The sequence below is a fragment of the Cololabis saira genome, chromosome 2, assembly GCF_033807715.1.
Source record: "Cololabis saira isolate AMF1-May2022 chromosome 2, fColSai1.1, whole genome shotgun sequence".
Lineage (NCBI taxonomy): Eukaryota > Metazoa > Chordata > Actinopteri > Beloniformes > Belonidae > Cololabis > Cololabis saira.
The window spans coordinates 28,644,207-28,670,633 of record NC_084588.1 but is presented as its reverse complement, the minus strand read 5'-3'; the positions used below and the strand labels follow the sequence as shown (position 1 = coordinate 28,670,633).

Genomic DNA, 26,427 nt, shown 5'->3' with positions numbered 1-26,427 from the left:
GTTATCCCTATTTGCAGTTTCACCAAATTTGGGCAGTCAATTTTTGTCAACATAACACCCTCTACAGGCTTAAAAAACTACATGGAAAGCTTGTTTTCTGAAATGTACAGGTAATGTCACAGAGGGCTTGTCCAGTTCACTGAAGATTAGCACCCAGCAAACACTTTTGCCTCTTTCCTATGAATACGCATATATTGTGGTATACAAATATGACACTATCCACCAGAGAACATGCATAAAAGAACTTTTCTTGGAATTGAGTAACCATAGTAATGTAACATCCAGAAATATTACACCAACTCCAGATAGTTGAATTTGGATTGTTGAATAAAAAGCCTTTGCTCAGAGTAAATGACAGTGATGTTGCTCCATGGAGCACTTGTGGCTTTCAATGGTGCAATCGAGGGTCACACTCCCTGAAGATCAAATTATAGTTGTTCCTGTGACTTTTGACGTTGTACTCTTTTGATTTGACATTACAGATGTAGCCTATCAGTGAGCTAATCTTTTTGTTTTTTTTTTCTTTTAGAAAGGTAGTGTTTCAAAAAATATCTTTATCATTGGAATACTTTCAGTTGACTACACCAGAAAAAGAGAATTTAAATTAAAAAAAATAAACCATGCAATACATGTTTACTATGGGTGAGCTAATAATAATGAGCCTCAGAAGAATTTCTTAAACTTCGCCAAAAAAAGTAAGGGAAATTGTGTTTGGTAAATTATTTATTTGTTGTAACAATGCCTCTTGGCAATAAATATTATACTGTTGTAGAGCCTGTTTATTTATCTTTTAAATAGTAACACATTTGTAAGGAACATGCATTTGTAGCATGAACAGCAGAGCTGAATATTTGGGTTATGCCCATGAAAAATATACCAAATCTCGTTTGCCAATGCTAAACAACTTATTCTGGTACCCGTAGCCAATCACGTGCCAATCGGGCATCTGATTATGGAGGAACATTATGTTCAGCGATGAGTCCAGATTTTCCCTACGGTAGTTGGAACATAAGGTTAAGGTGTGGAGAAGATGTGAAGAACACTATGCTGATCGCTGCACCGATAGAGTAACATATTTTGGTGGAGGCAGTATGATGGTGTGGGGCACCATTTCCCTCACTGGAAAAACTCATGCCAATGCAGAGATATCGAGATGAGATTCTGCAACCAGTGTTAATCCCATATCTCCACAGGTTGGGATTGAACTCTATCCTCCAAGATGACAACACTCGCCCTCTCAGAGCAAGGCTCATCAATTACAACTTGGAGAGGATGGAATTTCCTGCCAGCAGTCCTGACCTCAACCCCATTGAACACTTGTGTGATCAGCTTGGGTGTGATGTCCATGCCACAGTGACCAACACAACCATGTTGGGTGACTTGCGACAAATGCTGTTCGAAGAATGGGATGCCATCCCACAGCAGTGTGTGACCAGCATGAGGAGGAGGTGCCAGGCTGTTGTGGCTGTGTATGGTTCTTCCACACGTAACCCAGGCTCCTGTTTGGTAAATGGATAAATGGCTAAATTGCCAATATGTGTTTCTTCAAACCTCAATTATCCAATCCCCCAAACACAAAGAAGAGTGAATAGCAAAATAAGGGGTTTGGCATTGGCAGAGAAGATTTGGCCATTTTTTTATGGGCGCAACCTATGGAGCCAAATCAAGGCCAAAAGTTTTGCTAATTTGAAAATAAAATTTGAACCTGAAAATTCTTTTTTACAGTTTAAATTTTATTTTTTTCAGTATCAGATCTTTTTTTCAGTTTCAAATCTTTTTTTCAGGTTCAAATCTTTTTTTTTCAGTTTCACGTCTTTTTTTTTCAGTTTCACTTCTTTTTTTTTCAGGTTCAAATTTTTTTTTCAGGTTCAGACTTTTGGCCCGGATCTGGCGTGGGGGGCTTGGCATCAACTGAGAGGGGCGTGGCATCATGAGTGACAGCAGAACAGAGAAGGCGGGGGACGTTCCTCAGTCATGTTGCCTTCAGGAATCGTAGGTTGCAGAAGCTATCAGTAGAAGTATGATTCAACACTGTATATACACCATATTCACGTGATTGGCAGTGGAAAATACTGATATTAGTGACACATTTCTGTTTAAAAAGCTGTTTTAGACCGTACTTGGCACCAATCGCAGTATAAAAGCAATAAATGCCAGACTGTACAGTTCAACAGCCACACTTTAAAGTTTGACATTTCCCACTTCCACATACTACCAAGTACGGTCTAAAACAGCTTTTTAAACAGAAATGTGTCACTAATATCAGTTTTTTCCACTGCCAATCACGTGAATATGGTGTATATACAGTGTTGAATCATTCTTCTACTGATAGCTTCTGCAACCTACGTTTCCTGAAGGCAACATGACTGAGTAACGTCCCCCGCCTTCTCTGTTCTGCTGTCACTCATGATGCCACGCCCCTCACAGTTGATGCCACGCCCCCCACGCCAGATCCGGGCCAAAAGTCTGAACCTGAAAAAAAAATTTGAACCTGAAAAAAAAAGAAGTGAAACTGAAAAAAAAAGACGTGAAACTGAAAAAAAAAGATTTGAACCTGAAAAAAAGATTTGAAACTGAAATAAAAAGATTTGAAACTGAAAAAAAGATCTGATACTGAAAAAAATAAAATTGAAACTGTAAAAAAGAATTTTCAGGTTCAAATTTTATTTTCAAATTAGCAAAACTTTTGGCCTTGATTTGGCTCCATAGCAACCCACATACTCAGCTCTGCTGCTCATCCCACAAATACATGTTCCTTACAAATGACGCACCATTTAAAAGGGAAATAAATAAGCTTTCCAATGATATCAGATCTATTGCCAAGAAGCATTGTTACTATGAAGAAATAATCTACCAAACTCAATTTCCTTACTTTGTGTGTGATGTTTATTTCTGTGGCATCCAGGATGCTATTTCATGGAGTTTCAAGAGTATAACATTATTTAGGGGGTTTAAACACGCAAGCAACTTCCAAACTAGTGCAGACATTTAACAGCAAGTTCACAGGTATGTGGAAAATACTGTATACCGATGCAGCTAAACTGTTGACAGAGCAATCTTACTCATTTTTTGATGTTTAGCAATGAAGCAGATTTATCAGAGTCTGGCCAAGCTGACATTCATCTAAAGCGACAGGGGAACGCTGATGTGACATCATCCCATCCCTACAGTACGCCAGTCAACACCCTCAGGAAAAAGGGGATTAGGAGAAAAAAGAGAGAGTGGAATAGGAAATGAGAAATAGGAAGGAAAAGTGGTGTAAAAAAACAAATAAGAAAGACAGTATTTTATCCAATTAGAGAGCACATGGAGGGCAGATAAATGACAGTGGAGGAGGACTGAAAGATAAATGAGACAAAAAGGGGACTGTAGAGTGTAAAGAGGAAAATGATGAGGGGGATGGGAGAGAAACAGGAGGCAGAGGGAAAGGGTGGAAAAGTGGATGAATGGGTGAGAACATGAGGGATGAGAGTTACCAGCAGGACCTGGACAGGAAATGTGTCACCATAAACATACTGTATCTGGGCCTTGCTGATCACACTCTAGCCCTAGGAGACCATGAAACACAACAGAGGTCTCATGTCTTGTGATGGATGAGGGCCAGGCTCCAATGTCAACCCACTCAGCGCTCCCCTTCAGCAGGGACAAATCACTCGGCCACCACACCCCTCACAATGGCTAATACAACTAATGGAGCCATCTACCAAGATGGACTGGCTCGGTGCTCTTGGACTCCCACTACCTTCCTTTTGAGATTGAATCACTGAGTGTAGCTGTTTTTGTAAATTAATTCATCAATAGGTAAGTTAAAGAACCTGAAATTATGTTTCACATATTTATAAACCTAAGACAAAATCAATAAGATTTGTTTTGTGACATCAAAAGCTAAACACCATCACTGCTTTATTTTCCCTTTTTTCTTTTCTTTTTTTTGTTATATCCTCCTCCTGCTCAAAGCTACAAGCAACAACCGGGGGCATGGTGAATGAGCTCCAGACTTATTTCTAACAGTTTGGAATGATGCCTTGTTTGTGCTGACCTACATCTCTTTTTTTTTCCAATCAACCTCCCTCCAGGCCTCTCCCGGGCCAAGAGGCTGGGATGGGGAGCAGTGGCCAGTCATTAGCCGGTTTGACTCACTGTGATTGTTGGCTCAGACACACAACTCAAAGAGTTCAATATGTCAGCTGATAAGAGGTGACAACCTCCTGCTTGATTAATACTCCACCATGTTGCAAAGTGCAAATCCACAAGTGCAGTATACCTCTGAACATCTTTTCCAGCTGAAGTCATCAGTTAACTGTGATATTAACCAAAGTGGTTGAAGTTTATTTACCCTCACTTCTTAACAATAAACCTAACATACACTTTCAATATTCACGAGGAAAGAATTACTATGTATCTGACACATGTAGCAATAAACTCTCACTGAAAATTAATTCACAAGACATTATTCGCTCTGGTACATTTACTGCCTGGCTCTGAATGTTAAATGTAAAACAACATAGAGCCATTTCTTGTATATTATGTGTTACTTTATTTCCTGGTTGCCACAGTAGGTGGAGTTTGGGTCCAGTGGTGTGGGAGGTTATTTGAGTAGAGGAAGAGGTAATCACGGACAGGTGTGTGCTGCTGACCTGGGAGAAGCACACCGTTTTTTGACCGTCATCGTCGTTAGTGGCCAAATTTGAGCCCTTTTGTTGAGTTTTGTTTCATACAAGATATTAGTATAAGAGTGTGTAGACGTTGACAGAAACGGCATTGTTAATTAGCCAACTGGTGTAAATTAAATACGTTTGAGTATCGCACGGACGTTTGGATTCACTCATGGAGCACTACAGATGATGCGTCAATTAGAGTTATCGGTAGCAGCCCCTCAGTGGCTTAGGTTTTTTGTTTTGCGAAAATCAAGTCACTACAGCATGATCAAAACACTCATAAATGCAATTTATTTGGTTTATTAAAATCCACTATTGAAAATCTGGATTTATTTGAAAGAAGTGGTCATTTTCTTTTTCATGCTATCAATATGACTTTTCCCTTCTGTTTTTTAAATCTCACATTGGTGCTAGGACTGGCAAATATGACCTCAAATCAATATTATAATAAATTGGGCAGTTTTACCTCGATTGCATGTTATGGTTCGGGCCGCATTAACGGCTGAAGAAATGGCATAAATTGCATGATTAATTCAAAATGGCTGACTTCCTGTTCGGTTTCGGCCATGGCTCCAAGAGACTTTTCTTTAAGTTGTGACATGATACAGGTGTGTACCGATGTGCGTGCATGTACGTCAAACCGTATTGTGGGGCTTGAGGCACAAAGTTTTCTAGGGGGCGCTGTTGAGCCATTAGGCCACGCCCATTAATGCAAACCATTAAATATAAAATTTTTCGCCAGGCCTGGCTTGCGTGCAAAATTTGGTGACTTTTGGGGCACGTTTAGGGGGGCAAAAAGGCCCTCATTTCGTCGGAAAAAAAAAAAAATTCCTACCGATACAATAGGGCCTTGGCACTGTAGGTGCTCGGGCACTAATAATAATAATAATAATTGAACAGCAGTTGTCTCATTCTGCTCTAAACAAACAAACAAAAAAATTAAATAAAGAAAAACACATTTAGCCCCAAATGGGCCCCATGAACAGTGGTTGTTATTCTGTCCTTGTTTGTGTGTGTGTGTGTTTAAGAGCAGGAGTTCCGGGTAGATTTTTCGGGGGCCGGGCCATTTGCGCATGTTTTCATCACTAGGAACAGCCCTATAATATGACCTTCAGGATCCTTTATAGGCCCAGAAAATGTCCCTGTAGTAGGAGAGGGCTGTTTTTTTGCCAAGAGGGGCCACTTGGTGGGTGGTTTCTGCTGATTGGATATTCTAAAAGCAGGAAATTACGTTCAGCCCTTTCACGTGAACTTAAATCATGTGACCACCATGAGTACATTTGATGCAGTTAGAGAGTACATGAAAAAAAAAAAACAATGGATGGAGCTTCCTCCCATATTACACCAATATAGAGGTTCGGCGAGGGGTTCCTTTTAATCTCAATCGCTACGATTGCAGTTTTTGTTTAAAAAATATGTAAATAAATAAATAAATAAATATAAAAGCAAGTAGCATCCAATGTTTACGTGTTTCTTCTTCTTTTCATTCTTCTGCTGGCCGTTTGCAAACTGCAAAAAATGCGTTTTTTCAGTCAAAGGTTCTTTTGTGGTGCTACAGTGTAGTGGAAACACGCTGGCTGAAGGGGCTGAGGAGACGGCTCTGTTAGGGCTCACTTTAGAAGTTCCTGTCCGGCAGATTTACCGTGAATTCCTGCTAGTGGAAACGTGCCTTTAGGTTACCTCCACTATGGAACGCTTTAAGCTGAAACTCAGACCTTACCCGTTTGTGAGATGGGCAGTTGGAATTACTGTGCGGTCAGGTTAATTTCTCAGTGTGAGAAATGCCATGTGTGGCGTGAGAGCGTGTGAACTAGTTGAAATGTATGAGTCTCACGCTCGATGCTTTATGTCAGCTATGTCAGCCGCCTCTTCGTCTGAACCATCAGTTTTCCTTCTCATTCAACTGGATGGGTGGAGTCACGTGATTACAAACATGCTGTCCACCGTCTTAAAGGGGAATGAAAATAGCCTATCAGCACACGGTCAAAATGGACAAAAAGATAATTACGTTCTATTTTTAAAAAAATCAAAAGACCAAATTTACCGACATGGGAAAATTGACGTCAGTCATCGGAGTGAATACCAGTAATCGTAAATTTTCGGTTTATTGCCCAGTCCTAATTGGTGCATTCACTTTGTACAACATGAGGCTTATTTAAAGCTTGTACATTTTCAGGCACAAACCCGAGAGCACTCACATAATACTAGGGATTGGATGCATAAACAGTTTACAGATCAAATACAGGTGGTGAGAGTGGCCTTGGCATTATACTTAAGACCATGTGTGCACCGACTCTTTCAAAGCAACTCAAGTCTAATGAGGCAAAGCAGGAAAAATATGCTGAGATGAAAGTTAACAAAACAAAAAAGCCAATTTTACAGAGCTTTTATTTTCTACATCAAAAGCTGCACAGAAAATAAATGGAGAGCAAAACTTTATCAGGGATCTTATAAATAGTGTACAATAAGTAACACTGGCTCTGGTTACAGTGACTACGTTTACATGCAGTCAAAATTTGGGTTATATTCCGGTTACTGAAACATTCAGAATATTCTGTTTACATGGTAATTAATCATTCGGGATATCTGGATCAAACCAGCGACGCACGGAGAACGTCATGACGCAATTACCGTCATTTCCGCTTCTTCTTCCTGTATCCAAATTCAAAACAAATGCTGCTTCGCGCAAATTTTCGCTCACCTTCTTTTACATCTCGCTATCCCCGTACTTTCTACCCTCTACAAATGCAAACTGTTCATATCCTTCATTACATTTATAAAGTGATTAGTCTCCTCCTCACTCCAAAAGTGTGGCGTGGTCTGCGTTTCTCCATGTTTATAAGAACTTCCTGGACTCAAAAGACCAAGATTCCTTGCGAACAGAGCATGCGCAGAAAACAAATTCATGTTCCGTTTGATCGGGATATTCCGTTTGGCGTTTACATGACCGAATATTCGGGTTTTAAAAGGAGTAACCCAGGGATCATAAAAAACCCCAATATGAGCAAATTCGGGTTATTCAAAGGGGTTATTGGTGTTTACATGGCCGTGCAAATTCGAGTTATTGCCAATATTCAGGTTTTAAAAGGGTTATTGACTGCATGTAAATGCAGTCTGTGGTGCAGCTGTCACACCTGCCGATGTGTTTGTAGTCAAACTACTTTTTTTCCACCTTTTTTCAGAGTTTTTTACTCTAACTGTGTGTAATAAACACCACAACTATTTATAGAGACTAAAACCACCAAATTAAAAATATTTCCTTTCTTTTTCAAGCTAGAAGTTGAATGGAGCGAAACGTTGTCAGACACAAGAGACAGTCAGATGGTGAAAGCAAAATACTTGAATAAACTGACAAGATAAAATGCTGTGGAGCAGAAAGTCCAGAAATAGTTCAAAAATAAAGCAACTGAAACTACAGAAACCAGGAAAAAGCCAAATTAGGAGAAGACAACCATGACTGAGCATCAACAGGGATGTCACTGGTGGAGAACAGAAAAACAATGAGTGTCTGTAGTGGGAGAGGTGATTACATGAGCGAATGGAGTAGACAGTTATCAACAAGATCCGGTGCTGATTGGCAAGTGGGGCTGAGAAAAACAGTAACTGCAGAACTCTGACGAATATAACACTAACAACAGTTAAAAAGTACAACTGTAATACAAAAGATAAAAGATCCCAAAGGACAAGGAAACAAATAACTCAAACTCAAACTCAAATAACAAAATGTTATTCAGCTTCATCTTCCGTGAAAGGTTTTTGTGAAAGATTTTCTGTGAGTTTTTATACATAACTAATTGAGAGTGAACCTTCTTTTATGGCCAAGGTTGTTCTTGGAAATCAGATGCTTGCATGATCTATAACATTTCTCAAGGATTAAAATTAATATGCATTAATGGCTGTATAAAAAGTATTTCAAAAAACTTTTCTATTAAATTTACAATACAGATTAAATAAAATAAATTCAGCTATCACTACAAACTCCTGGCTAGAGTAGAAGTACCTAAATGTATTTTTCTTATCTTGGTTACCATTTTAGTTATTTTATATCATATCTATTTATTTCTTTAAGCCTCAACTTGCACGTCAGTTACGTGAGAGTCTTACGGTATATGTTGTATAGTACGAGGTTTGTGAGGCATTTCCGGTGTATTTATTTCAACTGCATGCATTTTAGATTTGATTTCACCTGACCTTTCAAGTTTATGTTGGAATCAGGGTATCAACCTTACAATGCAATGCAATCTCTCTTTCATCTCTACACAAACAGCAGTTAAAGTTGTGGATATACAAACTATTTTGTATGAATCTTGCTCCAGTAAGAGCTGAAATTATTGTAAATACATCACTTTTAGTAAAATTTACAAATATGAATTTCTCAACTGTGAAAGTCAAACACAATCAGCTACATCCATATTTGCATCTTTATGTGAGGAATGTTGCAAATGATCTTCATTTGATTTGCATGCATCCTAGCTGAAGTCGTGTATGGATATAATGCACTCTTGACTTGCATCATATGGAAGCAGACAGATACGCTCTGTATCTAAAAGTGTTACGTGTTTTACAGCTTTTATATACTCACCATTCAGAGTAGAAGTTGACAGGGCCAGTGAACCCTTTTGAGTTTAGTCAGATTTATTTCCCTCTTGTATCTCTGTTTGTGCTGAATCTCTGTGCTCATTAAGATGCAGCTCTGCTACACAAATTCAGCTTTCTGAGGTGATAATAACACAAACAGCCTCAGAGCTTCCATCATCTTTATCTGCAGGTGGATGATTATGTCCAGTCCACCACGGGGCTGTGGTATTTTCATAGCAGTGACACAAAGTGACTTTTCATATAATAATGCTACACATAAGAAATCCGAAGACAAGCGTTTTTTTGTCAAGAGATTAAGGACAGAGATAAACAAAATATGAATTTTCACACTAATTCACTAATATCATGGTTGCATTTGAATCCACTCCTACAGTCATTAATCCCTGGAAAAACCATCCTGAAAATCATATATTTCAGAGTTTCACCCTGAAAAACATTGTTACCAGCTCTGGAAAATTGATTCTACCATGCTACTCCATGGCCATTTTTAGTACTGGAGTAATTTAGCCCTAAACATCTGAAACTGAGAGTGAGTCTTTGTGAACAGAAAAATATAATTATACATGGTTGTTTTCAAGTCTAAGGTTGTTTTCACATATGTTGGTGCACTCCTGTGCACATCAACCTGCATTGCACTCCTGTGCACATCAACCTGCATTGTATCGTTTTTTCAGTTAGTTTGGCTCGTGTTCACAAATATATTGTTTGCACTCAATTCAAAATGCCACCACAAGTCACATGACAAAGACCAGTGCTATCACTAATCAATAGGTACAATTTATAAATGAAGCACAGATGTGACTGGAAGTGACTCCTTGCATTACTTTTGTTTAACCACATTTGTTTATGTGCTCCTTTACTACCTACTGTATGAAGCCCTGCCCTGCTCACAGAGGAGCCCTTTTTATATCACACATGTGGAGTACACCCCGTAGTTGGTTCAGATCAAAGCTGTGCACTTTTCAAATTATGAATGAACCGTGCCAGAATTCACGATTACCCGTTGCACGAATGTTATGGTGCCACCAGAGTGCGGTTACTGTGTTCACACTAACCAAAGCGAACCACTTTAATGCCCAAAGTTTATTTGGGCCGATCTTTATCGTGTCAGTGTGAAAATACCTCAGAATGAATATGTATATACTTTTTATTATTTGAAAGAATATTAGAAATGTTGTTTTGCTTACATCAATTATAGGGGTCTCAGGCGAAGCGTTGACACATCAGTTTCACTAAATGGGTCATAAACACATCATCAACTTCTTATGGACAGGATTATAGAGTCAAGTAAAAAGAAAAAAGATTTTTGATTTTTTTTAATCACAGGAGAACCTAATCTTATCAGATCAAGCAATCCAGATGGCATCTTTTTCATAAAGAGCCTTCCTTATTCATGCAAGACAACGCCAAACCACACTCTGCAGTTAGTACAACAACTTGGCAATGTAAACCAGTCGGTATGATAAACTGGCACGTAATGTGGATGCATCTTAAAACCAAAAATATGGCACAGGAGTGCAGTATAAAAATAAACATAAATAATGCATTTCTACAGTACAGAATTCAGTTGAATCCAAAGCGAGTATAACAATTTCATAATAATTAATTCACAATATTTAATACTGGTTATATGTTTGCAGTCCTTTCAATTAAACATATAAGGTTTGAATGAATGGCAAATCTATGCATCCTATTGTTTTCTTATTTTCCACATCATTTAAGCCTTTACAGAAAATAAATTGTAGATTAATTTCAGTTTTTTTGGTTTCAACTACAAAATCTTCCATTATAGTAAAATAAATTGATACGTAATTAGAATGAGAAAATGAGGCACAATAATGTGCTACCACATGCCATTCATCATGGCACAAGCGCCATTTATATCTTCCTTAATGTAATCTCATCGTCAATTTGAGAAAAGAAAAGTTGAACAGATATAATTTGTGCCAATAATTGACTTTTCAGCAGCAATTTCTATTAGTGAAAGAATACTAAAAAACACAATAAAGTTACCCAAATGGGTGTATATTAATGATGGATCAAATTAGTTCAGTCTGTGAAAGGGACAACCCATACCAATGAACTCAGAAATAATCAAGTATGCTGTTCACTTTAGTCTTATTGAGATTTAAACTTACTGCACCCTAGGGGTTTTACAGCCCACACTCTTTGTGCTTTGCATCTCTCTTATTGCTTTCATCAACCTCGTTTCCAGTTGCAGCAAACACCAAGTCACAGAGAGGAAATAGCAAAAAAGTGAACATGGTGGAATATGTGATGAGTAAATATCCAAATGTATTTGGAGTTGATGGAGAAACAGCTAGACACACCTAAAATCCTACTGCATTTTAGTATTCATCATCATGCTACACGTTCCCCATTCACACAGTCACTTTGTTTCCATCTGTACCACCGTGAACAGCACTGAGGTGTAACGACATAACATTTCTTTGGAATCCCACTGTTCTGCCATGGCAGATAGTAACGGTAATTCAATGAGGGCAAATGAAGTCCTGTGTGACTTAACAATGCCAAAAGACTTAACAGGGGCATAAGGATATTTTCAAACGATAAGCAAAGGATGAAATCTGTGTCACTGAGCAGTGTAAAAACAAAACACCTGCATTCAGACTCGCTGTTAGAACACCTAGCCAAGTCACAAGCAACTAGGGGTCTAACGATACACTAATCTCACGATACGGTACGATACACGATATTGAGGTCACGATAACGATACGATATTATAGCAGTATTTTTTAACAACCTTTATAGAGGAATATATGACTGGAAAAATGGTCTTTTATTTGAAAGACACATAATACAAAACAATGCTGTGCGTTTGCCCTATTGTTTCAGTTTGTAATGCTTTATAACTGTTTAAGTTTTAAAGAGAAAGCCAGGCCAACCATTTTCCACAAACTGAACTAAAAGTAAATGTCAGGTTTGCATTATGCATCTTCAGTTTCATACAAGTACAAATATTTTGCCACAAACTGAATAGTTTCTCTCATGTATGATTTGACTTTTTTCTTTTCCAGAAATTTAACAACTAAAATTAAATAAATAAATAAAAGTAAATAAATACATACAATTTTACATCATAAAAAAGATTGATTCATGCTCACCTTATAAGTGTAAGAGGAGATTTATTTTTGTTAAGAAGGTTATTTTGGTAATTCAGGGTTCATTATTTTATAAATATATTCTTTATATTCTGTAAATCAGGGACTATATTTACACTAGTCAGTTGTTAGTATGTTTTAGATTGGGCGGAGTGATACAGCACTAGGTGTTGTGTTGATGTTCTGAAATCCTACGCTGTTGAGCGAACATTGAAGTACACGCAAACTCACGCAGAAGTTGTCCCGTGTTTATCCTACTCACGACCCCAAAAAGGTTTAATTTAATAAGGTAAGGCTTAACTCTACACCAGACTTAAATAAGTAAAGGTTCAGAGCTCAAAACAGGACCGCAAAACGGGACTACTTTCTTCTGAGCGGAGTAAGATTTTGGTCCGCGGGTCGAGGCGCGGTCGCGGCTGCGGCCGCGGTCAGATGCGCGTTTCTAGTCAACACAATAGATTAATATTAATAACCCAATATCGCGATACAGGTTTCACCTCCACGACACGTATCGTGACGTTTTTGTATCGCAAAATTTCGTGGCACGATATATTGTTACACCCCTACAAGCAACTAAAGATGCTGTGGAAAAAAAACGCAAAGGTTTCTCCCACAGTGGTCAGCTAGCCAGAGAACAGCCAGTCCGATTGTTACAAACACCATCACTCGACTTGGGGAACCAGCTACTCAGCGAACCCTGGTGCCGTGCTGCTGCGGCTCTCTCATGTAACTGCAGTAACACTGCAAACGACAACAGCGATGCAAAAACTGAAGCCATCATTGCTGCATGTGTATCACAACAGCCAGAAAGGAACTTTACATCTTTTAGTGACATCTATTCAGCACTGTGTGGATAAACCAGTCAGTGACCAGAAAGGTTAGGAATATGATGCTCACTGTGGTCCTTGGAGCAGATGAAAGGACTGTTTTCATATTTTGAGGTTTTATGAAAACTCACACTGGGGAGGGAATAGTGCACCTGTGTGGGATCACTGAATGCACAACTGGAGAGTGGAGGTGGAATGAAGAGATCTTCACTCAATCTCTACATTGTAATATCTGTAGCAAAGTGGCTATTTACAGCCTATTCTTATAGTTTGTGATGGTCAGTATGCATGAACAACTATAGATTTGACAGGGCTTTACGTATGATCAGATTTGATGAAGACAGTATATACGGTAAACCAAAAGAGCCTGGAACCTTGTTCGGTAGGTAATATAGTTCTCAAGAAAGCGATTGCCTTGTTCTGTCATATTATCACAGCAAGACCCTCTCATGCACGCTTAGTTTGTTGTGCTCAAGGAAAACGGTCGGGATCAAGCCAGCAGACCAACACAGGGGGCTTACAATGTAACCAGGGAGACAAAGAGATGAAACAGAGAGACATCGATGATGATGGAGCAGTGCCGTGCGGTGGGAGGGAGGCCGTGCCTCACCTTTCATTAGGGAAAGAAACATTTTAAAATGAAAAAAAATAATTAAATGGATATATTTATCCAATAGTTTGGACTATAAAGTTATTTTCCATCTAACTTCACAAGTTTTAGATAATTTTTTATTCAAAATCGCTGAGTTTTCACATTTACTGTTCAAATACTGAGAAGAGACATGCGGTGAGGCTTCAGCCAGATGAGCCTCACCATGGATTCCGCAATGACTCTACCAACTGTGCTGGCATGCTATGCAGTCAGTGAGACAGTATTGTCTGTATGTCGCTATAAAATGTTCAAACACTTTTGCCAAATGAACTAAATTTCCATATGATATATATAATGTACAGGTTATTTTGTCAACTGTATGTGTGTAGTGTTTCTTCCGCCGAGCAATCATAAAACGGCTGCAGAGAGGCATTAATGGCGCTTCTCCACTGGTACCTACTCGGTTCCACTCGGCTCGGTCGACTTCGTTTTGCCGCTTTTCCACTAGGGGTCTAATCGTGCCGAGTAGAAACTTTTTCTGTAACTACTCTGCCGAGATGGTGCGAATAGAAATGAAAATATCTACAAGAAGCTTTCTCTGTCCATAGCTGCTCATGGCTACCAACGGACAACCTATAATAAAATAATATAAATATAATATTAATTTAATATAAATTAAAAAGCGTAGCTGCTTGAAACCTTCTCTCACTCTCATTTTTTAAACACAAGCCACAGACCCTGCAGTACATATACCATCTCCCCCATGTTCTACATCTTTAGTGTTGCTTTCTTTCTTTGTTTGTGTCAATGAAGTACGTCACAGCAGCTTCACTCCAACCCCAACTACTCCTGCTCCAGGTACTGGATTGTAATGGAAAAGAAACTAGGCTAAGTTGAGTCGAGCCGAGTTGAGATGAGTAGAGCCGAGTATGTACTAGTAGTGGAAAAGCACCACAAGTGATGCATGCAGTTCTCCTGCCTCACAGGAGGGGGCAGTCGTGATCCCAGTGGTTCTCTTTACAACTCCTCGGCTGCAGAATAAGTGACAATAAACTACAATCTACAGTTAATAAGTCAATTGCAGCCATCCGTTTATTTTTTCCTCTTGTGTGAATGGTATAGGTAAGACCATAATAGCATTCATTTTAATTAAATGTGCTTTTTTTGTGTGGTACAGTTTGAATGTGTACAGAAACCTGATATGAGTTTTTAAACATAACCCGTTAACTGCTGCCGGATAGTGAATAAGCTACTCTGTAGGCTTCCTGTTTGTAAATCAGATTGTAATGAAGTCAGTGCCTCACCAGCCATGAACATCACTGACGGAGAGCTGTTATTATATGTGGAGGAACTCTAGAAAACCTGGACCAGGCTAGGTCTCTGGGTAGAGGCTAGCTGGTTGGCTGTGATTAGAGTTAAGTATTGAACACACCTCTAGACAGTACGTAAGAGACAGCATTTGAGAGAGAGAGAGAGAGAGAGAGAGAGAGAGAGAGAGAGAGAGAGAGAGAGAGAGAGAGAGAGAGAAGGACTCGTCTGACCCTTAAATATTTTCAAATATTTTAAACGAAATTTAAAATGATAAAAAAAAGCTCTGTATTATTGCTCTAAAGCCAGGAGAAATGCACAATTTTAATGTCCTTTTCTTCAGTTGGATTCTATATTTCGTCAGCCACAAATTCACAGATGACCTAGTTAGAACAGCACACTTGGATGCACTGCAGAAAGGGCTTGAGAAAGCTTTGTGCATTTGATAAATTTAATGGAATCTTAATTCTGACACCCACCACCCTAAAAATGTATGGAGGAATGTATGGGGCGATGATTATGCCAAACTACTCCAGGTTTATCCTCAGTTCAGCAGAGTCAAAGCAGCAGGCTAAGCACTTTATCCTTCAAACACTGATGTGATAAGAGAGCAGCATGCTCAGTCGTTTGTTCACCAGCTGAGACACTGTGTTAGTCTCTGACGGCTGCTGTGAGATCACTGGTAGATGAGAGAAGTTGGCATATTTTTAGACGACGGTTTCAAGTGAAGAATCTCACTTCTAAATAATGAGGGTGCCCTTCCCCGCTGCATCCAACTCAAAGATCAAAACGGCAAAGGCGAACTGCAGACGAGCAGACATTAAAGGTTTGGGTGGAGAGACCACAAAGTACTTAGGAGCCAAAATATAAAAGGGGTGAAAGAATGTGGTGATATGCAAAACAAATTACAGAAAAACATAATAGCAAAAGAGGGAAAAAAGGAACACAGTGAATTTTCTTAGAGTAGCACTGAAATATATAAGACAAACTAACTGCAGAAAGAAAAACCCAATCCAGCATCAAGGTTTAATTCTTTGTTTAGTTTTTCTGGAAATATGAGTGATTTAATGAACAGAGGTGGAATTTCAAATTAATGTATCCAAAAACGTAAAACAGCTTAGGCATCAAAGCAAGGGGTTTAATTAATACTTTTAATTTCATATAAATTCAAATTTATAGTTATATATATATATATATAGAGTTATATCAATGTTTAATGTCATGAGACTACCTTTCAAACACCACCAGGGGCCTGTACTACGAAGCGGGATTTGGGGTTAGCGAGGTAACTTCAGGTTTAACCCTGGGTTTTCAGGACTACGACGGTGGTTCACTTCTTACCGGGGTACATCGCCATGGTAACTTATGCTGAACAGCTAACCTGCTCCGGAGCAGGTTATGTTCGAGATACAGATCGCCGGGTATAAAAGCACCGCCCACTGACCAATCAGCTCTCTTGGAAAATGGCATGCCCTTTCGAAGAGAATCCAGTGGAGCTCGGTGCGCGGATCGTGAGAGGATCCCTCCGAAGAGAACGCGTATTCAGGGACCCTCCTGTCTTCTTCTTGTCATTTTTTTTTCTGTTTGCTGCAAGTAATGTCAATGCTATTTCATTGTGCTTTTGTATACCGATATCATCCTAAAACAGAGAGTGATAGAAACACTAAAGCCTTGTACTTGTTGTACTTCTAAGATATGAAAGTGAGCCTACTTACCACTTTGAATTATGTTTTTATATTTATTTTTTATTTGCTCCCATGTGCGTTTCACTCCGCTGGGGTTGCAGCTGAAAGAATGAGGCTACAATTGTCATACACGCCATACGAATACATCTAAGCAACACATGCATTTAACAGAATAGACAACTGTAATTATAGTCAGATCTACTTATGCCCTAATGATGGGGCAGTGATGTTTATATCCCTATGAACTTACGCATTTATACAGTCAGCGATCTTTTGCCAGCTGTCTTTCCTGCATTTTGCAGCTGCAACTGTGTTGCTTTTTGCCTGTATTATATGCCTATACTCATCATATTTCCGTAAAATTATTGTTTGCTCTTCGCTACTGAAATAAGCGGCTCTGACAGCGGACTTCTCCATGCTTGCGATTGGTCATGCGCTGAAAACACCGCCCCTTTTATGTGCACGCGCTCATATCCAGATTGGAGAAACCTGGGTTGATATACCGAGTTGATAACCACCGTCGTGTGACCGCTTAGCATGATTGCAATTGTCCGGGTTAGTGAATCTGGATAAGGAAAAGATATCCTGGGTATGTTGAACTTGCTTCGTAGTACAGGCCCCAGATCTGCTCAGTATAGTTATCTAGTTGTTCAAGGTGTTTTGTTTATGTAACCCAGACTGAGACCCAGACTGAGCTCTGTGACGGCCCCACCATGTGTTGCTGGTGATGTTCTTCCTGCTTTGTTTGACTACATGTTTTGGTTTGCTGTCATGCCTCACAGTTAATATGGAACTGTTTTCTTTCTTAATGGTTCTGCGTAATGAATGTGAGTCTCACCATCCAAGTGTCTAAAACATTTGCACAGTACTTTATCACTGGAACATTTCAGAAGAAATATTTCAGTTACTCAGTTACTCAGTTACTGTAATACACTGAAAAGTGCATCAGCTTCTCTTTTTTTTCTTCTCTTTTTTATCCTATTGTAGCTTAAACTACAGTCATCAAACATATTTCTGAGAGTATTGTATATTAATTTAGGTAACCATGGGCTTTTATTCTGAAAATCCAGCGAAATGTGTTCTGAATAAAGATTTGGGATTTTTCTTCAGAACTAAATTAATTCTACCTGGTACAAAGCACTCAGCCATAACATTATGACCAGTCACAGGGGAGGCGGGCAAACATTAACGATCTTGTTACAATGCAATGTTTCAGATGGGAAAAAACTGCATCTTGGCATTTACATGAAAATTATTTTGCCACATATCTAACATTGTTTTCAGAACAATCACACATTCAGCCATGGCAAAAGAATACAGTAGCTGCCTCTCAATCTAATTTTACTATGTGCTCAAAGAACCATACAAAGTCTGAGGTGTTCATATGATCCTCACCTCACAAGGACTTGAAGACATATCTGTAAAGCAATCCTAATCAGAGGTCAGAGGTAGAATCAGAGGTAGAAACCCCCAGCTCAGGGGATACTGCTAGTATTCTGGTACCAGGCACTCCAGGATAATATTTGTCCAGACCCTGACTAGTCAGAGATCATTTAGGAGGATATGGAGGATGTGGTTATAATGTTATGGCTGATTAATGTAAACACATCTGAACTAGTTTTATGTAAACATAATGGCAGGCATATATATATATATATATATATATATATATATATATATATATATATATATATATATATATATATATATATATATACTGTATGTATATATATAAAATGTATAACTTATAAGCAGTACTCTGCCGGCACCGTTTACGGTGTGGGTGGGGAACTGTTGACCTCGACTGGGGACATCGTCGGGCGGTGGAAGGAATACTTCGAGGATCTCCTCAACCCGACTGACGTGCCTTCCACTGAGGAAGCAGAGAGTGGGGACTCTGGGACGTGCTCATCCATCACCCAAGCTGAGGTCACTGAGGTGGTTCATAAACTCCTCAGTGGCACCGGGGGTGGATGAGATTCGCCCTGAGTACCTCAAGTCTCTGGATGTCGTAGGGCTGTCTTAGTTGACACGCCTCTGCGACATTGCATGGAAGAAGGGGACAGTACCACTGGAGTGGCAAACCGGGGTGGTGGTCCCTCTTTTTAAAAAGGGGAACCGGAGAGTGTGTTCCAACTATAGGGGCATCACACTTCTCAGCCTCCCCGGGAAAGTCTACGCCAGGGTACTGGAGAGGACAATACGGCCGATAGTTGAACCTCGGATTCAGGAGGAACAATGCGGTTTTCGTCCCGGTCGCGGAACACTGGACCAGCTCTATACCCTCTGCAGGGTGCTCGAGGGTTCATGGGAATTTGCCCAACCAGTCTACATGTGTTTTGTGGATCTGGAGAAGGCATTTGACCGTGTCCCTCGTGCCATTCTGTGGGGGGTGCTGAGTGAATATGGAGTCCGGGGCCCTCTATTAAGGGCTGTCTGGTCTCTGTATGATCGGAGCAGGAGTTTGGTTCGCATTGCCGGCAGTAAGTCAGACTTGTTCCCGGTGCATGTTGGACTCCGGCAGGGCTGCCCTTTGTCACCGGTCCTGTTCATAATTTTTATGGACAGGATTTCTAGGCGTAGCCAGGGGACGGTGGGGATCCGGTTTGGGAACCTCAGGATTTCATTTCTGCTCTTTGCGGATGATGTTGTCCTGTTGGCTTCATCGGACCGGGACCTTCAGCATGTGCAGGGATGAGAATCAGCACCTCCAAAACTGAGGCCATGGTTCTCCATCGGGAAAGGGTGGCGTGCCTTCTCCGGGTGGGTGGAGAAGTCCTGCCTCAGGTGGAGGAGTTCAAGTATCTCGGGGTCTTGTTCACGAGTGAGGGAACGATGGAGCGTGAGATTGACAGACGGATCGGTGCAGCATCTGCAGTAATGCGGTCGATGTACCGGACCGTCGTGGTGAAGAAGGAGCTGAGTCGAAAGGCGAAGCTCTCGATTTACCGGTCAATCTACGCCCCTACCCTCACCTATGGTCATGAACTTTGGGTAGTGACCGAAAGGACAAGATCGCGGATACAAGCGGCCAAGATGAGTTTCCTCCGCAGGGTGGCTGGACGCTCCCTTAGAGATAGGGTGAGGAGTTCGGTCACCCGGGAGGAGCTCGGAGTCGAGCCGCTGCTCCTTCATATTGAGAGGAGTCAGCTGAGGTGGCTTGGGCATCTGTATCGGATCCTCCTGGACGCCTCCCTAGGGAGGTGTTCCAGGCATGTCCCTCCTCCCTAGGGAGGTGTTCCAGGCATGTCCCTCCGGGAGAAGACCCCAAGGAAGACCCAGGACACGCTGGATAGAATATGTCTCTCGGCTGGCCTGGGAACGTCTCGGGTGTCTGGGGTGAAGGAAGTCTGGGCATCCCTGCTGAGGCTGCTGCCCCCGCGACCCGGGAACGGATAAAGCGGAAGAAGATGGATGGATAGATGGATAAAACTTATATACCTAAAGGTATTGAGTACCAACCATGTCCAAGCAACTTATTTCAAATCTTATGTTTTCAAAAAGAATATCTTTAAATCCTTGGCAGCTTTTAGTTTCCCTAATAGCAGTTTTATTAGTTTGAGTAAAATTTTTTTTAACTATGAAATTACTATTAAGTATAGATTTTTCAGAGCACCTTACTGTCACGTGCAGATTGCTAGATCGATGCAAGAGAGACAGTTAATCATACAATACTTTGAATTAGTCCTCCTTGCATATATTTCCAGTCCGTAACCACTCAAACACACAAAACCACAGTAAATGAAACTGATCACTTTGGTTAAAACAAGGTTCTACTGGGAAACTGACATTACACACATTTAGTGTTTAATGTGCAGGCTGATCAGTGAATGGCACACAGAACATTGCTACTTCTGCTACTCCATATTTTGTTTTTTACCACATTCGTCACTCTCATGCCTGTCTTTACCTTTTCTCTGGTGTGGTTTCATTTTCTTTGCTTGCCGGTGCTTCTTGAAGATCTGGGAGATTGGCAAAGTCATCCGTTTCAGCCAGCCCGATTGCTAGAGACAGAACAACCATCTTCCCCTCACTGGACACACAGACAAACAAGGAGTAACCAGACCACACAGGTACAGTACATAGATAAAAAAGACACAGGGACACACATATTTTCACAAAAAATAAATAAAAAAAACAAAGACAGGGAGGGACAGAAACATGATTACACACACAGCACACATTCATTTTGTGTACAAAGAGAGAGTGGGAAAGAGGTGGTTGACTATTGTGAAGCCATTTCAGTTGTACAAATGCTTAGTCCATTAAATACTTTGAAATGCATCTCAACCAAACCTTCATCCATACAGTATAGCACAATTGTACATAGGTTAGGCATTGTACTCAGTAATAAACATAAACATGTGGAACACATTGGGCCACTTGCATTGTTACTTAGTTGAGCTTTGGAGTTAAACCCCTGCATGACGTAACACCCACAAATAACAACGTTAATGATAACAGATATCTGGATTTGGTATCTGGAGCGACTGTCAGTGTATTCTACTGCTGTCAGAAGACTAGCAGGGAGCAGGGACCTTTTCTCGCTTACTGAGTTCAGGACCTGTTTTTGCACGTTTGTGCATCAAACTTCATGCGCCTCATAATTACACTTTTTAAATTCTTGGCGAGACCGCGCCTGTGCTCAGAACCTGGTGTTAAAGCAGTCCATTGGATGCACCATCCTTGAGCTTAAGTGTGACTGTGGTGTATTTTCATGTAAAGAAAATAACCCGTGGGACGTGTAGGGTTGCAAAATTCCGGGAATTTTCAAAGTTGGAAACTTTCCATGGGAATTAACGGGAATATATGGGAATTAACGGGAATAAATAAGAAATTTACAGAATTGAAGGTTGGCCCTTAACAGGGAACTTAAATATAGTTGGGGGAAATATATTGTAGCATAGTCTTGGCTAAAACAACCAGATTTAATGCAAGTACACTCCTCAATCACATGCACACAGCACATTGCTTACTGCAGGGCTATTGAGGCCACACCCCCTACAGGCACTGTGCATTCCTCCATCACATGCACACAGCTTACTGCAGGGCTATTGAGGCCACACCCCCTACATGCACTGTGCATTCCTCCATCACATGCACACAGCTTACTGCAGGGCTATTGAGGCCACACCCCCTACATGCACTGTGCATTCCTCCATCACATGCACAGGTGATTTCTTGAAGCCTGGAGGCCACACATTTGAGCTCAAAGCACAAGACTATTGAAGCCACACATTTGAGCCCACGGACTATATAAAGTCAAGTAAGTTTTGATAATATTATGGGGTAAATATATTTGATCTATAATGGTATTAATGTTTAACTTGCATTACTTTTTGATTGGGTGGGGGAGTGGGGTGAGTTAGTATTTACTCAACATTCATGTTTTTGTTGTTCATTAAAATAATTGTTCATACAAGAATAAAAACTAAAGTTCTACTCAAATAAATCTGTTGAAATGTCATGTTTTTGTATTATCTTGCATGGATATCTGCTTACGACAAAATAAATATTTACATTTATGTTTGGATATGATACAGTTTGTTTAAATTACCCCCAATTTCCAGTTAATTCCCATAAATTCCCAATAATTCCCATAAATTCCCAAAATTCCCATGGAAAGTTTCCAATTTGGAATATTTCCAAAATTCCCCAGCTTAACTTCCCATGGAAAGTTTCCGGAAAGTTTCCGGAAATTTACCGGAAATTTTCCACCCCTTTGCCACCCTACGTGGGAGTCACGGTAATTTCAAGTTCAACCCATTTTCAACAATAATTATAGAGGTCTCTTTCGAACTTCATTTACTGTTCATTTTATATACCTAGTAGTACTTGTAAAGACTTTAACTTGTTGGTAGATTGTCCAATGTTTGACTAACTTACCTAATTTCACTTTCCTTTCATGGATGTGTATATGACATCATGTGAAATTTCTGCTAAGTTTAGTGCAGAAATGCTTCACATCAGCTCCCTTTCAGACAATTTAACAATTACAGGATTCAACAGATATTAATGATTATATTATACAATCATAAAATATTATTATAACAGCGTTAATGTTTTAATTGCATACTTTTTGGTTATCAGCCAGTTCAGCCACAGATCATTTAAATCTAACTTTGTTCCATCAATGAAATCTGGTTTAACTTCAAGTCTAGTTGTAGCTTAAACTGGAAATGTTGTGGTTTAACTGCAGCTAAGTTAGCTACATGCTAACTGACCCATTGTATTTTGTTGGGTTATTTAATATAATACAATACAATTTGGTACAATAAAAGTTACTCAAAAAACAAGGAAAAAAATGGCATAAAATGTTCTTGAGTTGTGCATATTTCAATACTAACATATATGATACAACTAAGGTGAAAAACACAATAAAAAACTTTTATTCTTTATTGTAGACATGATTTTTTTCGAAAAAAAAAAAAAAAAAGGCAAACTGCCATCACCAGAGCTGTATTTTATAAAAGAAATAATGCAAAAAAATAATACAAAAATTACAAAAATCTTAAAAATCTGAGACTTTAGAACAGGCCAGAAGAAAAGAAGTCACTTGGAGGAGATCTTTTTTTTGTTTTATCATTTCCTTTATAAAGGCTGAGCTATAGAAAAAAAAAAGTTTCCCTTTAATTCAAATTTGTACTTTTTAAGATTAACATTAAAGGAAGAACTGTCATAAAAATAATTGTCATTCTGTCTATACTTGCGCATTAGGACAAAGAATTTCACTACTTCTGAAGAACACGTTTAATCATCAGTTTATTTGTCACTCAGTGGTTCCTGAGGTTTTTTAATCTGACATTATGTTCTGTAGATTGTTGTTTAATGTCTGGTGCATTTCTGTTATTGATAGGTTTGTGCATCACAGGGGATGATAAAAGTGATATTCATCTTGGTCCAACAGTAGATATTAAATTGCCAGAAACATTCACAGGGTGTTTTTCTTACAGAGTGATTCATCATTAACTTGAGCGTAGTTATATCATTTCTCAATAGACAGTAAATGTTCTTAGAGGCCCATGGATGCATTACGTTTCCTGGGAGAATTTCTATTTTCATCAACTGACGGTAGTGTGTCCTTTTGAACAAAACATTCTTAAATACAAAAACAAAATCCTTAAAGGTTTTAAGAGAAAATGGTAGCAAGTGAAATGATATGAAGAACAGACATAAAAGCAAAGAACAGAAGCAAAACAGATCAGTGAAAAATTCCTGTGGCCTTTTTTTTTTTTTTTTTTTTAGAAAAAAGAAACGACTAGTCCTTAATGCTGGTTTTGAGCTGTTATTTTTTTTCTACACATGTCTGAAGCCAGTCAAATTACCTTTTACCAAAGTATACAGCACCGTGAATTCAGGAGGCCGCGCAAATAGGGCCCTTGACAAATCAACATTATTCTGCCCATAGCTAATCTTGTAAGTCACCGTCACAAACAACAACCCACATGTCCTGTGTTATTCTCGCTACTTTTTTCTCTCCTTTCATGATGTTTTAATACAATCCACACAGCTTCTCACGAACATCTTTTACCTCACAGATTTTGTAAGGGGGGAATTATTTTCTTTTAAGATTTCTTGCATCCCTAAAGTCTTTCTCAACACCCTTTAAACCTTATTTCCATTTCAAGATCACATATTCAAAAGGTTTTTTTTTCAATGAAAATAATAATTTTAGAGTTTCAAAATGACAAAGATACAAATCAAATCTACAAATCTACCTTTGCCAAATTCAGTTTAGGAGAATCTCCAATATGCATGCAAATGAATCCCTCGTCCTCTTTCTGTCCACTCCATCATTGTTCCATCAAGCATTCCGGTAAAGAAACCTTTTCTTAATTTGGAAATCAGGAAACCCAAAAATAAAATAAAGGTTTTGTTTTGATGGATGAATACCTTTAAGGAAGATTTTTTCATCATGAGATCGAGAAAGAATTTGTCTTTGTATTCTTTTTTCCTTTACTGCACATGTCTTTGTTGCTCTCCTGTGTGACATACTGTTGCATTATCCATGAATGTGCTTCTCATTTCACTGTTTTACTGTTCTTGTTCTTTTTTCTGTGAGTCTGACTCCTTCTCTGCTGACTCTAACGTCCTCCGGTACTTCTTGCGCTTGTGGACGACTCAGACTGCGCTTTTCTTTTTTGACCGTGCAAAATTGCCTTCCAGGGGCTGCAGAGTTTAAGGTTACAGAGCAACACAAACACACTGAGCAGTCCATGAGTACTTTGTTTCCTGTCATAATAATAAAGCACATCCAACCACAGATATATATATATATACAGTATATATATATATATATATATATATATATATATATATATATATATATATACAGTATATATATATATATATATATATATATATATATATATATATATATATATATATATATATATATATATATATATATACACACACAGTATATATTAATTAATTTTTGCATTTCAGGCCAGTAACACATTCCTTGAAAAATTTGGGACCGTAAAACATTATCCACTTTATACCACAATGTATAGAAGCGCCTCACAAAAGCTGTCCATCTTAGGCATGAACTTTATCATTTACACAATGACATTTCTGCAGATTTTCTTGAATAATTAAAGGACATGCACTGTAGCGGGAGAAGCCGGCAAATCCCTTCCAATCCTCCTCTCAGAAACATTGTATTAAACCAGTTCAACAATTTTCTCATGCATTTATTGATGAACCAATCTTTGCTCATAAAAAATGCAGGCTTTCATGGATACTACTTTTGCACCTTACTAGATTTACTAATCACCTGTTTGAAATAGCCTATACATTTTCTTATGAGTTCTTCATTACACTCATATGGTATTTGTTGCAGCTTAATATACATGCATCCATGTGTATTAAATCAAAGTAAGGTAAGCTGATAAGACAAGACATGAATTATCTAGGGATCAAAGTGTCTCCAAAGAAATAAAAGTCAAAGGAGATGCAAGCATTTCTATTTGTTTTCTATTTTCTCCTTACAGTCCCCAACGTTTTTTTATTTTATTTGAGGACTTTACATGTTACCAATTTAGAAACTTAACCTTTATCAGAGGCAATAAAAGCTTGGGTTTACTCTTACTTTGATTTTATGAAATACTTTGAAATAAAATGTTTTGTTTCAGGCAAATTTGGATTCATAGTGATCTCAAAACTGTGGCACAAGGCCAAAAGTCTGTCTTTAAACAGAAAATGTTTTAATACTGCAGTGATGATCCAGACACTACAGGAGCAAAGAGTACATAGGAAGTACAGCTAAGAAGTATGAGTAAATATCAGTGGGATGAATCAGTGAGAGAAAAAACCCCCTGAAAAACTGATTTTGTGTCATATTCTTTTGATGTATTATCCTCATTTCCTTCTGATCTTTTTTTCAGTAATCTCTGTGAATATCACATTTCTGTTTTTGATCTTGCATGTGCTTTCTAAAGTGCACTTCTGCCATCACGAGACGCCGATGTACAATCAGCGTTGACAACTAGGGGGACATATTAGCACTCGAGAGACGGGAACCCGCTAGGAATTTATAAAAAGCACCAACATGACGCTCATCAATGAGCTGAATGGGTTCGTAGAGGTGACAGAAAAAGACATGCACGCTTCAACCAAAGCTAAAATCATTAC

The 26,427-nt window shown here is 39.1% G+C and overlaps 1 protein-coding gene across 2 annotated transcripts in view; it reads right to left on the bottom strand.

Moving 5' to 3' along the window:
• Positions 1-26,427, bottom strand: part of syt7b (synaptotagmin VIIb) — a 190,069-nt gene that overhangs the window by 26,411 nt on the left and 137,231 nt on the right. For both annotated transcript variants that reach the window (XM_061742547.1, XM_061742558.1), the window contains one exon: positions 20,702-20,824. In XM_061742547.1, the coding sequence (XP_061598531.1) occupies positions 20,702-20,824 (123 nt within the window). The remainder of the gene's footprint in view (positions 1-20,701; positions 20,825-26,427) is intronic.